The 14,323-nt window shown below is 41.3% G+C and overlaps 1 protein-coding gene across 1 annotated transcript; it reads right to left on the bottom strand.

The window, feature by feature from the left end:
- Window positions 1–3,450: 3,450 nt before the first annotated feature.
- Window positions 3,451–4,903, bottom strand: LOC122070041. Its single transcript, XM_042634139.1, has 3 exons — window positions 4,583–4,903; window positions 3,704–3,978; window positions 3,451–3,595 (listed from the first exon to the last, which is right to left on the bottom strand). The coding sequence occupies exons 1-3, from the start codon at window positions 4,901–4,903 to the stop codon at window positions 3,451–3,453; spliced, it is 741 nt and encodes a 246-aa protein (XP_042490073.1).
- Window positions 4,904–14,323: the final 9,420 nt, after the last annotated feature.

The raw sequence follows: 14,323 nt of genomic DNA, 5'->3' as shown, positions 1-14,323 counted from the left end.
ATTGTAGTGTGAGGATGTTCTCCTTGTCAAAGAAAGAAGGTAAGGTGATGTAGATAGAATAGTAATACCTAATCTATGAAATTAATTTTGCGTAGATAATTATTCCATGGCTGCCAATCAACTCTAACTTAATGTACTCTCTTTTTTTTTCCCCGTTGCTTATTGATGTAATTGTATACATCCACAATTGATCAAATATAAGCAGCTGCACTAAAGTACCAAATCTAACCACTACTTGAAAATTGTATTTCCAATCGATGATTTTCAATTAAACTTGAACATCAGTTGCTAATGACAACTTATATTTTTTCAATAAAGATAGATTAATTTTTTTTTTCTTCTTCTTCTTCTAAAGATCAACAAATTATTGTAAAGAAAAATCTAAATCTGATGTACATGATTATAGCTGGGGCATACCTGGATTGAGAAAAAATGGAAAACCCAAAATTTGGAAAGAAGTCCACCTTTGTCATCGCCATTAGTAGACACTCTAACCCAAAAACACAAATAATTGCTTTCCTGCACTACATAAACATGTATCTATGCCTATCTTGGGCATCCCAATTGATTTTGAAGAATATAAAAATTAGAGAATTAGGCCAAACGGTGGACATATGAGAAGCTGCCCCCTTTTAGGCCAAACGGTGTCATCCTATTATCCTAATACCTCTTGTCACTCTTCTCCGCACCAATTGGCCCAGCCATTCCACTGCCTACTTTTTTTTTGCTAACAACCGATTTCTAGGCCTTCGGCCTGACTAGTCCCGTGGGTCCACACTGATCCCACAACCGAATGGATAGGGTCATACCTGGGTTGAATGAAAACCATTTAAATTTCACTGAAAGCAGTGAAAAGCACTAAACACCCCCATGTGAGTGGCCCAAGGTGTGCCTATTGGGAATCAAACTTAGGAAGTTTGAGTTTACGGCTCGTACCAAGTTCGTAGCTCACCAACTGCTACCCCTCACACCTTTTCTCCTTCATTCCCTGGGTTCATGTGGAATGTTTCCTATTATTATTTTCCTGCTTATTTCCTCTCACCTGTTTGCCTTGCAGGGTGATTTTTGGAGTCGCCATCTAGGATTTAGGGCCTAGAACCTTGTTGTGGAGCCCAATTCCGGTTAGGGGATTGAGCTCAGATTGGGGGTTTGATTCCAATTGAAGGATCGAACCACCGAGTTTGACTTCATATGGTCTGCTATCAGGGAGATAGGTCCATATCAAGTTACGAGAGTGGCGGGAAGGTGATAGGCATCCACCTTGCCCGATAAATCAATTTGTCTACCAGCTACTTGGATTTCGAATATTCTCCCCCGAGAATTTTAACAACTAAGCCAATATGGAAGCTTTGTCACATGAGATAATGTAACACATGTATACTATTGCACGAAATAATTGCAAAACTATTAAGACATCACATGGAATAATACATAACCTATATTGAAACCACATAAAATGATAAGTACAAAATTCAAATTAAAATCATATATGATAATGATAAATTATTATTTTTTTTTTCGCTAGAAAATCATTATATTAAAATGAAGAAAAATGGGAAAAATTAACAGAGTTACATCCAACTGAAAAAATTGATTGAAGCAAAAATAAAATCGGTTCCCTGACCCCCACCTTCGGCATTGCCATCAGCAGAGGAAAGAGAAGCGCACTAATCAAATCTGTAGTTTGGCCTGCCCTCGGCATCTCTTCTTATAAGATCCTTAATGTGGGCAGGGAAATCGATATTTGTGGTTGATATCCCTGTCTTCGCCTCATCTCTAGCCAGGTGGTCGGCAATTGAGTTCGCTTCTCTGAAGTTGTGAGTTATTTTCCATGTGATACTCTCCAAATATGGTTGCAAAAAGATCCATCTCTGCAATGCAAACCATGGAATTTTCTTTTGCTGGATAGAGATTGCAACAACACTAGAATCCGTCTCTACCCACAGACATGTAATGCCTAGCTCCCGAGCTCGCATCAGCCCCACCATAAGGCCTTCGACTTCAGCTTCGAAGACTTCCAAGACTCCCATAAAAATTTTATAGGATTGAAGAACGCCTCCCTTGTGATCACGAAAAATCCCGCCTGCACCTGCGCGACCTGGGTTCCCCCTTGAGCTTCCGTCAAAATTCAATTTAATCCAATTTACCTCGGGCCTGCACCAGAAAACCTCTAAGATCGATTGAGGGGGAGAACACTGAATCGGAATACCAAGCTTCCTGCAGCAAATGAGATCAGTCGTTGTCTTAACTTCATCTTTGGTGCGAGGCTTAGCAGACTGTATATCCTCTAGAATCATCTGCTTCAGGTATCTTGCCGGTCTTGCCTTGCCATCATGCCTTCTACTATTTCTTTCGCACCAAATATGATCAGCCACTGTTAGTAACCCCATGATCCACGCCTCTTTGCAGCAAACAGATATCTGTTTTCTTCTCCACCATTTGAGGAAATCGGCCATGGTTTCAGCTTTCTTCCATGGCACATTGAAGCACTCACAAAAAAAGAGCCATATATCCTCTGAGTAGGAGCATTGAAGGAAAACATGAGTCGATGTCTCAGCCTCCATTCCACATAAGCTGCATTTAGAGACAAGGGCTATGCCCCTCTTCTGAACAGCGTCATCTGTAGGGAGCTTGTCGTGCACCATTCTCCAACCAAAGATAGACACCCTGGGCTACACCTTTTTGCCCCAAATCAGAGAGAACCATGGCACTTTCGGGTTACGGATCCTAATATCTTCCTAGGCAGAATTAGAGTTGAAAATCCCATCAGAAGATAGACTCCACAGGCACATATCTTCACAGGTATAAGAGGGAATTTTAATAGTTCGAATTTTCTCAAAAATATCATGCAGCAAAGGGGAAATAACATTTGGCAATTTCCATTTGAAATTGTCAATGAAGTCACTGACCTTTCCCTTGCAGTGAAGACTCGACTCTCCCTCCAGGCCAACTAGCTCTAGGATGGACTTTCCGCCCAACCATTTATCCGACCAGAAATTAATGTTTTTCCCATTTCCAATCGTCCAGGCTTCTTTGGAGGCCACGAACTCCCACATCTTCCTAAAGCTAGGCCAAATCGAAGAAGGCTTATAGGACTTTTTGAAGGAACCATCACCCCTCAGAAAATCTCGCCCTTAAAAAATTGCATGCTATGGATTTCTCAAGCTTGACCCTCCAGACCATATTACAGAGCATGGCTTTGTTTATGTCTCTGAGCCTTCGCAGCCCCAACCCACCTTCATCCTTAGGCCTACAACACAGATCCCATCTGACTGATATTTTTTTTGCAGTATCAATCTCACCTGTCCAGATGAAATTCCTCATCCACCTCTCCATTGTTGCAATAAGGGATGAAGGCCACCAATATACGGCTGAACTATGGTTCATCATTCCCAAGATCACAGAGCGGGCCAATTCCACTCATCCAGCCATGGACAAAATCTTCCCTTTTCATCCTGCTAGCCGTCCTTTAACTTTATCCATAATGGGGATTAGCGACTCCTTTTTCACCCTTCCCTTAAAGATCTCGACCCCCAAATAGCGGGTGGGGAAGTGACAAATGGAGATACCAAGCTCTTCTGCAATGGCTTGCTTTCTAGGGGCATGAACAGATCCCAAGAAAAGCTTGCTTTTGTCTAAATTTATTTTTTGGCCGAAGAAGCTCTGGTATTTAGAGAGAAAAATATGGAGATTTTTAACATACCTGATGGATGCATTTGAGAAGATAAATACGTCATCGGCAAATAGAATATGTGTAGGGATAATAGCACCACGGGGACTCGATAGAGCTTTAATGCTATTATTGGCTAGGAGCTCAGATAAGCCTCTACAAAGAACCTCTTCAGCAATTATAAACAGCATCGACGAGATCGGATCTCCTTGTCTCAGACCCTTCTCCACACCAAAGTATCCAACAGGGCCACCATTTAGCAGAACTGATATTCTGGCAGAAGTAAGGATTTGATGGATCCAAGAGATCTATTTTTCAGAGAAGCCCAATCTCCTCAGAACATGGAAAATAAAATTCCAAGAGATGGTGTCGAACGCCTTCTGGATATCAATTTTTAAACCCATACCTCCTCCTCTTGTGGATGCAAACATCATGTTGGCCAGCTCCGAGGCCAAAGATATGTTAGAATGAATGATCTTCCCTTTCTGGAAGGCCCCTTGCTCCTCAGAAATAATTTTTGGAAGAACACACGATAATCGTATAGCCAGAACCTTTGATATTATTTTGCAAAAAAAAATTTCCCATGCACAATGGCCTGAATTTGTCCAGGGATAGTGCTCCTTCAAATTTAGGAATCAAGACCAGAAAATTATTATTAATTCCGTAAGGCATGAAACCGGTTCTGAAAAACCATCTGATAGCCTTGCACATCTGAAGATATGATGTCCCAACATGATTTATAAAAAGCTCCAGGAAATCCATCTGGACCAGGCACACTATCTGGATCAAGATCCCACACCGCACCCTTGATCTCAGTGTCAGATGGAATACCATCTAATCGACCTCTATCCCATTCTTCCAAAACATTTGGAATGCATTGCAATAAATCCATGTGATTGGTCAGGGGAATACCTTTGTGAAAAAGCTCATAATATCCGTGACGTATTCCTTGATCTGCGCTTTATCAGAGATCAGGGTCCCATCATCCATCTTCAGAGATTTAATAGAGTTCTTCATTCGCTGCATCTTCACTGAGATGTGAAAAAGTTTTGAGCATCTATCTCCTTGATCCCTCCATCTAGAACGAGATTTTTCAGCCCACAATTTCTCATAATTTTGCATGGCCTTCAGGTTTCTGGTCTTTGCATCAACTTCTTTTGCATAAATTGAGTCGCTTATCCGATCTCTGTCAATTTCAGCCTGGATCTCCTCCATGCATTTTTTTGCCTCCATCATCTCCAAATTAAAAGTTCATCTTGGTAGCCATTGATTATTTCACCAAGTGGGTAGAAGCTCAAACCTATGCGGTCCTCACATTTGCTAAGATGGCTGACTTCATTCAAGAAAACATCATTATTTAGTATGGAGTGCCTCAAGAATTAATATCAGATTAGGGATCCCATTTCTGGGGCAAGACCGATAAAATCTGTATAAAGTTCGGTATCAGAAGGCACCGCTCTACCGCTTAAAGGCCACAGACCAATGGGGCAATAGAAGCAGCCAACAAAAACATCAAAGTCATTCTACAAAAAATGGAGGAAACACACAAGGATTGGGCTGATAAGTTACACCATGCCTTATAGGCATACCAGACTTCTGTACGATCCTCGACAGGGGTAACCCCTTTCTCTTTGTTATGTGGGGTTGAGGCGGTGCTACCCATGGAAATCCTAGTACCATCCCTAAGGGTGCTTCTTGATAGTCAGCTACCTGAAGAAGAGTGGGTGAAAGCTAAAAATGACGAGCTAAATTTTCTCGATGAAAAGCGCATGAAAGCTATGGATAATCTGAAAAAATATTAACTGAGAATGGCCAAGGCCTTTAACAAGAATGTGAAGCACTGCCACATAGAAGAGTGTGAACTTGTTCTTTGAGAACAAAGAGCCCCAATTCATGACCCAAGAGGAAAATTTTTGCCCAATTGGAGTGGCCCTTTCATTGTCAAAGAGATTTTACTAGGCAAAGCTGTGTAACTCATAGACCACAATGGCAAAGAAATACCCAGACTGGTCAACATGGATCAACTCAAGAAATATTATGTCTAAAAGGGTGAATAGCCCAAACTACATCAGATTTGATTCCTTTTGAGGGATATGTAGGCAACTTGACATGTGCAAGTGCGGTCTCAACCATCTAAAGGCAATAAATTGGTTCTTAGATTAATAATTTAAGTATCTTATACGATCAACATAGTTTGTGTCCCCCAAGAATCGCCATTTGGCATGCAAGGCCATTAGATATCTATCATTCACCGATGGTCCGTCAAACGCTTATCCCAGATTCCATCCCCTAAAGGAAAATCGCCACCCGGCACCAGTTTATCAAGGCCAGTTTATTCCCCATCCTTGATTAGTAAAAAAAAAAAGAGCTTGATGCAACAGTGGTAATGGTTTGTTTGGGACATTAGCTAATGAGTAATGCTTTAATAAATCATCATATCTCTTTTGTTTGTGATGGTTTCAGGAAAATTCATGACCACGTTAGATGGGACGTTGAGGAAATGGACCTTGGATATGAACATGGGGGTACCAGGATTGCTGGAATCCATGAATGTGTCATTTCTCGGTAAAATTGGGTGTGAAATTGCATCAACAATTGCTCCGACAGGTGCCTCAACATTGGGATGCCAATCTATATGTATTTCGATTTGGATTAGTGGAGATCTACCCAACTCTCAAAGAATTCCGAGTTTGTATGTTATCTCCACCCAAAGGAAGTTTGTTTCAACCACCTTCGAAGAAAGATTATTTAGAGGAAATTCAAGAATTATTCGGATGGCAAGAAGAGGAAATGAAGCAATTCGTCATATATGGGAAGATCGACATTTTGAAGGTGGCCCAGATCTTTGTCCAATATCTACCACTGAGAGGAATCCATCAACAGAGATCACAGGATACTTATTTACTTTGCATGATAGCTTGCTATGTTCTCCGAACTCTTGGGCGTGGTGCACCGCCCATTTTGGTTGAGGTGGTAAAACAGTTGAAGAAAAGATGTGACATCATCCCTACAATTCTTGCAGAAATATTTAAGGGATTTGATGACATGAGCCGTGGACACAGATTCGAACTAGACCATTATCAAGGGAGTCCTAATATTTTTCAAATTTGGTTCCAAGAAACTGAAGTTAACCAAACCATTAAAAGGAGGCCCACTCGAAGCTCTTTACTAACAGGACAAGAGGGAAATTCTAGAATTTGACCTTATCACTGATTGGGAGTAGTACCTATAGGAAAGGACTATGTAAGATATCGTATGTAGGTGCCCCGGGAGGCCATAAGAAAATTTTCTAATGAAGACCCCTAGCTACAATTATGTCAAGTTGATAGGATTGACTCACACATCCTTTTATTTGCCTACGTACATCGACCGACATTATGGGCTCGAGACGATGGACCCAGAGGAGAAAGTGAACTTCCACCCACCCCAAGAGTTTTCTCCCCACCTTGTTACTTACCTATCTTGTCTATGGAAGGAAATATCTGACACTTGTGGCATTTCTTGACAAAGTCCATGCAATCTGCTTCTATTATGTTTCAGTAATATCCTAGCCAGAGGATCTTCTTAGATAACGTCTTAGCATTCATGTGGGGTCTATAGAGACCTTGATGAATTTCTTCCATGATAGTGGTAGCTTGTTCCTCATCTACACACAACAACTGTATTCTATCATAGGATATTTTCTATAACAAATCCTCCTGGAGAATAAACTGGGTGGCATATCTCCTCAGAAACTTCTTTTCTCTGTCAGTTGTTTCAACTGGATACTTCCTTTCCCTGATGAAATCCACTAAGTGGCAAACCAAGACCGACTATCCACGGTGAGAGAGTTCACTGTATTCTGATAAATGGGCTTGCTTCTTTGTTCTACCAAGAATGGTCGGACTCTAGCCATAGGGTTGCACTCTACCATAGAAGCCAAGGTTGCAAGGGAATCATCAAACCTGTTATTATCCCTCCGGAAGTATTCGAACGTAATCTTCTCAAAGTGTTGAATCACCTCTTCCAAATGTTCTTGATATGATTTCAGCTTCTTATCTCTAGTTTTCCACTTTCCCTGTTTCTAACAGATGACAATGGATGAATCACCGTAAACCTTAATCCTTTTCACCCCAATAGTTAAAGCAGTTTTGAGCCCTAAAGCACAAGCTTCATATTCAGAAATATTGTTGGTACAAGGAAAGTCGAGGAAAAATGATGAAGGCAAATAAAGGCCATCGGGAGTGATCCTACACCACATCCCTTCTGATTGGCCACTCCTTCAAAGAATAACTACCATTCATTAATCATATTTTCTTCCTCTACTACTACGATTCCTTCATCAGGAAAGGCATCATCATCTACAGATCTTCCATCTTCTGTGGGGTGAGCAGCCAAATGATCAGTTATAGCCTATTCCTTGATAGATTTTTGAGTAACATAGGTGATGTCAAACTCTGATAGCAAAAGCAACCAACGGACCATCCTTCCTGTTAAGGCCGGTTTCCGAAGAGATATTTGATGGGATCCATCTTTGAAATCAAATGCACTAGATAGGAAACCATATAGTGTCGTAATCTTTTAGTTGCCCAAATCAATGCATCACAAGATCTTTCCAAAGATATGTATCAAGTCTCATATTCCAGAAACTTCTTGCTGAGGTAATATATGGCATGGTTTGCCCCCTTTTCTGTTTCCTTCTGTGCTAGCAAGGAGTCCATGGAATATTCTCCCACGGACAAGTACAACAAAAGTGGTGCCCCTTTCACCAGCGGTGTCAATACTGGTGGGTTCATCAGGTATCCCTTGGTCTTACCAAAAGCTTGTTGGCATTGGTCATTCCATTCCGTTGGCTGATCCTTCTTCAAAAAATTGAAAATTAGTTCATAGATTGTTGTCAACTGAGATATAAATTTGCTAATATATTAGATGTGACCTAGAAATCCTCGTATTTGCTTCTCAGTCCGAGGTTTGCCTTGATCTTGATAGGGTTCACTTCAATGCTTCTTTCACTCACTAAGAAGCTTAACAAATTTCCTGCCATTTCCCTGAATACACACTTCTGAGGGTTCAACTTCAGCTGATACTTCTTGATTCTTTCGAAGAATCACCTTAGTGCGGGAATATGCCCCTGCTGATCTTTTGACTTTACTATCATGTCGTCCACATAAACTTCCACGTCTTTGTTCATCATGTTATGTAATATGGCCATGGCTGCTCTTTGATAAGTTTCCGTGGCATTCTTCAGTCCAAAAGGCATCACCTTATAACAATAGGTTCCCCACGGAGTGGTGAAGGCAGTTTTCTCATGATCCTCTGGGTGCATGCTTATTTGATTGTATCCTGAGAATCTATCCATAAATGACAACAAATCCTACCTCGTCGTATTATCCACCAATACATCAATGTGAGGTAATGGGAAATCATCCTTAGGGCTTACTTTGTTAATATCTCAGAAGTCTATGCACATTCGTACCTTTCCATCTTTCTTCGGTGCTGGTACAATATTGGCCAAACATTGGGGGTACTTCTCCACTTATAGAAACCCCGCATTCTATTGCTTCACAACTTTTTCTCTAATCTTCTCACTCCATTCTGGCTGCATTCTTTGGAGCTTCTGTTTTACCGGCTTTACCCCAGGATAAGTCGATAATTGATACTGCACAATATTGGGGTCGATACTAAGCATATCCTCATAAGACCAAGTGAAGACCTCTACGAATTCCTTCAAATGACTAATCATCTATTCTGCTTATTTTTCATCAAGGGTAGTGCCAATTTTTACCTCTGAAATGCATTGGTTGATTCCTAGATTAATAACCTGAGTATCCTCACGGATGGGTTGGGCTTTCTTTGGTTTGCATTGCTTCATTAATTCTTGATATTTATTAAGATCATCATAAAAAAAAAGGAGGCAAGTCATACTCGGAATCAGAAATTTCATTCATGAAAGAATAAGTAATAGACTTGACATACAAGGACTCTAAACTCTTCTCAAGAGGGGAGATTGATACAAAATCACAAATAACAGACTCGACTACCAACTCGATAATTGGTTTGATGCTTTCACCAGCGGTAATCAGGCTGGTTGACTCAATAGCATGAGCAAACTTGAAGTTTTCTCCAATGCTTGTCCAATTCAGAAGTGGTTCAGTGGTCTGATGGATGAGAAGGTGTGGCAAAGGGCCTTCTCCTTATGAGAAAGTTACTAATATTTCTTCAATGGTGTAAAGGTTCCTCTGGACAGGTACCCGCTTCTTCATGAATACCAGCTGATCAGTCTCTTGCTCTCAGAAGCCAAACTTTTTGAGGGGTGAAGATCAATGGAGATTGCTCAATCCTTTTTCTATAAAGTCTATCTTTTTGAGCCTGTTAAGGGATGCCATCCCGGTACTTCGGTTACATCTTTGACCACCTTCATGAGCCTTCCCATTGCAATTGGTTTGGGTACAGTACATACAAACCATCATCCTCTGCACTTTCCTCTATTTTGCATTCATACTTCTTCCTCTGAAAGGATGGGGCTTGAGCTCTTGCAACTCTTGGGTTCTTGGCTCTTATAGGAGGAAGCAAATGAAGGCTTTCAAATCAATGGGAAGTGGCAGACTCCAGGTGAGCCTTATCTTCTTCTCCCATTCTCTCTTCATGAGAACTTGAGGACTAGGTGCCTCCTTTGATTGGATCAATGTTGTAGGATCATCAGAGGAAGACCCAATCTCAATCAGTGCAATTTCTGCTATCCCAGTGATGCAACTGTCTTGGTTACCTTCTTTGATTAGTATTTTCTATTGTTCCACTTCATGAGTCACCCAATCGAACTCGTCTTGGAAGAAAATTTTAAGTCTTAGTTACATCTTGGTGGCGGTTTCATCAAACCACGGCTCCACATTTTCACAAAAGGGGAAATCCTCTCATTCTTTCACAAAGTATCCATTGAGAGTAGGGTAGTAAGTGACGGAGATCTTCCTAGCCATCCTCAGCACTTTGTGCCCTTTGACAGTTGGAGGAGTGTACCTGAGGCCATTCTTTCCTTTGTTCATCACCAAACTAGGCTGCTTTGGAACTCCTTAGTGATACTTACCCAGTCCCATGCCAGGAAAATACTATATGTTCTTCATCATCTGATTCACTGGCGGACTCCAGATGGCTTCATAGTTAGCGGGATTTTCTCCTTTGGAGCTTCTTTGGCAATGGCTGCTCAAGTGGTGTCTATTTCAAAACCACTCAGTTGCACCTCCTGGTCTTGTTCTTCCCCATTTTCAATGTTGGCCAGAGTGTTAACCACTTCAGGATCTTCAGGCACTAAGACCACCTTCCCCTTATGAATGAACTTCATTTTTTTATGGAGACTAGAGGACACTGCCTTCACAGGATGCAACCAAGGCCTTCCCAAGAGCATGTTAAAAGCTGCTAGTATATTAATGACTTAGAAATCAACATCAAACATCACCAGGCCAATCTTTACAGCAAGGGTAATGATGCCAAGGATCTTCCTCTTGGTATTATTGTATGCCCATATGGTTTGGGTGTTTGGCCTCATTTCTTCCAAGTTGATGCTAATACTCTTTGTTGATCTCAATGGTAGCACAGTCAAAGCGGACCCGTTGTCAATAAGAATCTGGGGAACTACTTTGTCAAGGCATTCTACTGTAATGTGGAGAGCCTGATTGTGTTGGGTTTCCCTAGGAAGCTCAGAATTTGAGAACATCAGGGACTACACTACATATGTTGCTCCTATTATATGTGCAAGTTGTGTCAAATTTATCTCGATCAACACTTGCACATTAGCTAGTGATCTCAAGACTGCTTCACGGTGCGAAGGGGATGCTATCAACAATCCCCAAATGGAGATATTTGCCTGGGATTTCTTGAGTTGAGTTAAGACTGGGTTCTCTAGCTCTTTTTTTAATCTTCTAGTTTCAGCTTCCTTAACCCTTAGTTGCTCTACTGCTAGAGCCTTGCCCTTGTAATATTTCCCACTTCTAGTTTCCATTATATTGATTGGTTTTTTCATAATAATCTCGGTGGGATAGCTATCTTCATCATCACTGTTGGTTAGGGTGATTATCCCCACCATAGAATCATCTTCTTCTAATTCTCCTTCCCTGCTTGGGGAGGGAAGTCAAGAACCTCCAAAAATATCCCCCGCCCTAGCTCGTAGCTTCTTAACTACATTAGAAAGTTATTGGAATGCAGCGTCTACCACCTCTGCGATTGTGTCATCTGGTCATATTTCCTCCAGATCATCCAATTGCTCTCGGAAGTAATGATAACTGACGGTTACTTCCCCTAACATTTTTCAATTTCTGCTACCCTTTCTTACATTCTCAATGTGCTAGAACACACTTCACATAGTTTTTCTTCCAACTCAAATGTGGAGTACTGTTTGTCTATATAAATTTGTGTCGGCTCTCTAGATTTCCCCTCATTTTTTAAATCTGATGTAGAGTCATCTCCCACCATGCATAGGGAATGGTAAATTCCACCTGTTGGATCGGCTATCAGGTCATCATTGCCAATGGCATAGACTGAGAAACATATCGGATGCTCTGGTGAGTAATATTCTGACTCATCATCATAATCATTGTACCAAACTGGTGAGTAATATTCTGGCTCATCATCATAATTATTGTACCAAGGACCTTGGTAGTCATCCTAGTCTGGATACCCATCATCCTCTCAAGAATCAGAGTCATCTCCATCCTTCTTATCTTCATTTTCATCCTGATCATCATCGTCATCATCCTCTTCTTTACTGATTTCACTCCCACTTAATTCTTCATCAGATTCCATAGGGTTGGTCCTATCATTACTGGCTCAAAGTTGGATCAGCCCTGACTCATCATCCTCTGTGTCACTCCCTATGTGATTAAGGAAATGTATTCTTTGATTTGCTCCCCTATAGCCAATGTGGTTAGTGCTCTGAGAAGATCAACTGTAATCTCTTCAATTACCTCTGGATTGTCTTCTGAAGTTACAACAGGCTGAATTAGAGAAGTGGGATCACTCTCCTGGTCTTCTCCCAATGCATTCACTGACCCTATTGATGAAGTCATCCTTGGGGAATCTGGTAGTGCAAGCATATCCTTCCAATCATACCCATTCTTCCATCCTTCTTTTAGGTTATACACCAAACCTTGAGAATGAGATTGGTATGAGGGTGATGAGGGATATGAAGTGGGATGGTATAAAGAAGATATAATGTGAGAGGTAGGATACGAAGATTGGGGGTGATAGGATGATGAGGTTCCTCCACTTTAATGGTGGGGGAAAGGTTGATGATATGGCAGAGGAAAATATGGTGAAGGCTGATAATGTGGCAGAGGTTGGTAATGTAGTACGGTGGATTCATCTGATAAGGAGGGATGGATGGGGGCACCCGATCTTCTGATTCTTCCTCTGATGATTCCCTTCTTCTGGGGGTTATTATGACTCCAGCCCTTTGACTTATGATTTTCCTATAAGCATGGGCATTCATATGGTTCTTCTGAGCTCTAGGTACAATGAGTTGAGTAGGGTCACTCTTTGCAGTTTCTTCATCCAGATTGTTCATATGATCGTGGAGTGGATTGGCATTGACATTGGGAGGCTGTTTGATCTTAACCTTAATGGTTTCATTGTCCACCAAGTCCTGGATTGCTTGTTGTAAACCCAAATATCTTTTAGTATTGTGCCCCTTTTGAGTGTGGTAGGCACAATACTCATGATCCCTATACCAAGCTGGAGGAAGGTTGATGATCAATCCTAGAGCCACTATACCTAGCAATCCTTGCTTCTTTAACTTCTCATATGCGGTCGTCATGGGCATTCCCAAATCAAAAAACTGCCTTCTTGGGTGAGGAGCCTTTTGGGTGGGTGCATCTGCTTGTATTATAAAGGGCTGTGAAGAAGTGGCTGGTGAGACTAACTGCTGAACTGCACTTACCATATTAGTTTCCAGACCCTTTCCCCATCTGACTTGGGTGTTCTTGTTTGCATCTTAGGAGGATCCTTGATACTGGGCCTCTCTGAAAATTCTATTCTCCACCCGTGTACCGGTGGTTATCAAGGCATCAAAAGTTTGCAAATACTGATAGTAAAGAACATCATAATAGGGCTTTGACAAGTTCTCTATTAACATCTCTACCTGCTCTGCTTCTGAAGGCCTATCTGCCATCTTGGCAGCCTTGTCTCTGAATCTCATTAAGAAGGTGGTGAATCCTTCTTTAGGCTATTGCCTCAACATCTCAAGCTCCCGATGTTTCACATCCACCTCAGTATTGTAGGAGTCCTGTTTGGTGAAGGCCTTTACTACCGTCGCCCAATTCTGAGTTTGTGATGAATCCAACTATATGAGCCACCTCAGTGCTAGTCCTAATAGGGTTAACATGAATGCTTGCCCCATCTGGTTATCTGCAAGTTACCATGACTTGGCGATGCTGACGAAGACCTTGAGATGAGCCCAAATCTATTAGTCTGCCATTTAAATTTTTTTGGAACATAAAATCTATCAGTCTGCCATTTAAATTTTTCTGGAATTCTTTCTCCGGAGAAGAAACTCATTTCCTCAGAATCCAATACTTGGCCTTCTAATCCTTTTCCTACTCGAATCATGTTCTCCAACTTCTCTAATTTCTATCTGAGCTTCCTTTCTTTCTCCATCTCTAAAGGCTCAAAGTGGACATGTGCTGCAAA

This window comes from Macadamia integrifolia, unplaced genomic scaffold (assembly GCF_013358625.1).
Source record: "Macadamia integrifolia cultivar HAES 741 unplaced genomic scaffold, SCU_Mint_v3 scaffold812, whole genome shotgun sequence".
NCBI lineage: Eukaryota > Viridiplantae > Streptophyta > Magnoliopsida > Proteales > Proteaceae > Macadamia > Macadamia integrifolia.
The sequence above is the reverse complement of the archived record's forward strand: the minus strand, read 5'-3'. Positions and strand labels throughout refer to the sequence as shown.

Coding starts and splice junctions, on each gene's coding strand:
- LOC122070041 (XM_042634139.1), bottom strand. CDS start 4,903: ATGGAGGCAAAAAAATGCATGGAGGAGATCCAGGCTGAAATTGACAGA. Junction 3,979..4,582: donor TTATGAGCTTTTTCACAAAG/GTATTCCCCTGA, acceptor TCTGAAAAATAG/ATCTCTTGGATCCATCAAAT. Junction 3,596..3,703: donor TTCTCAAATGCATCCATCAG/GTATGTTAAAAA, acceptor TCATGCCCCTAG/AAAGCAAGCCATTGCAGAAG.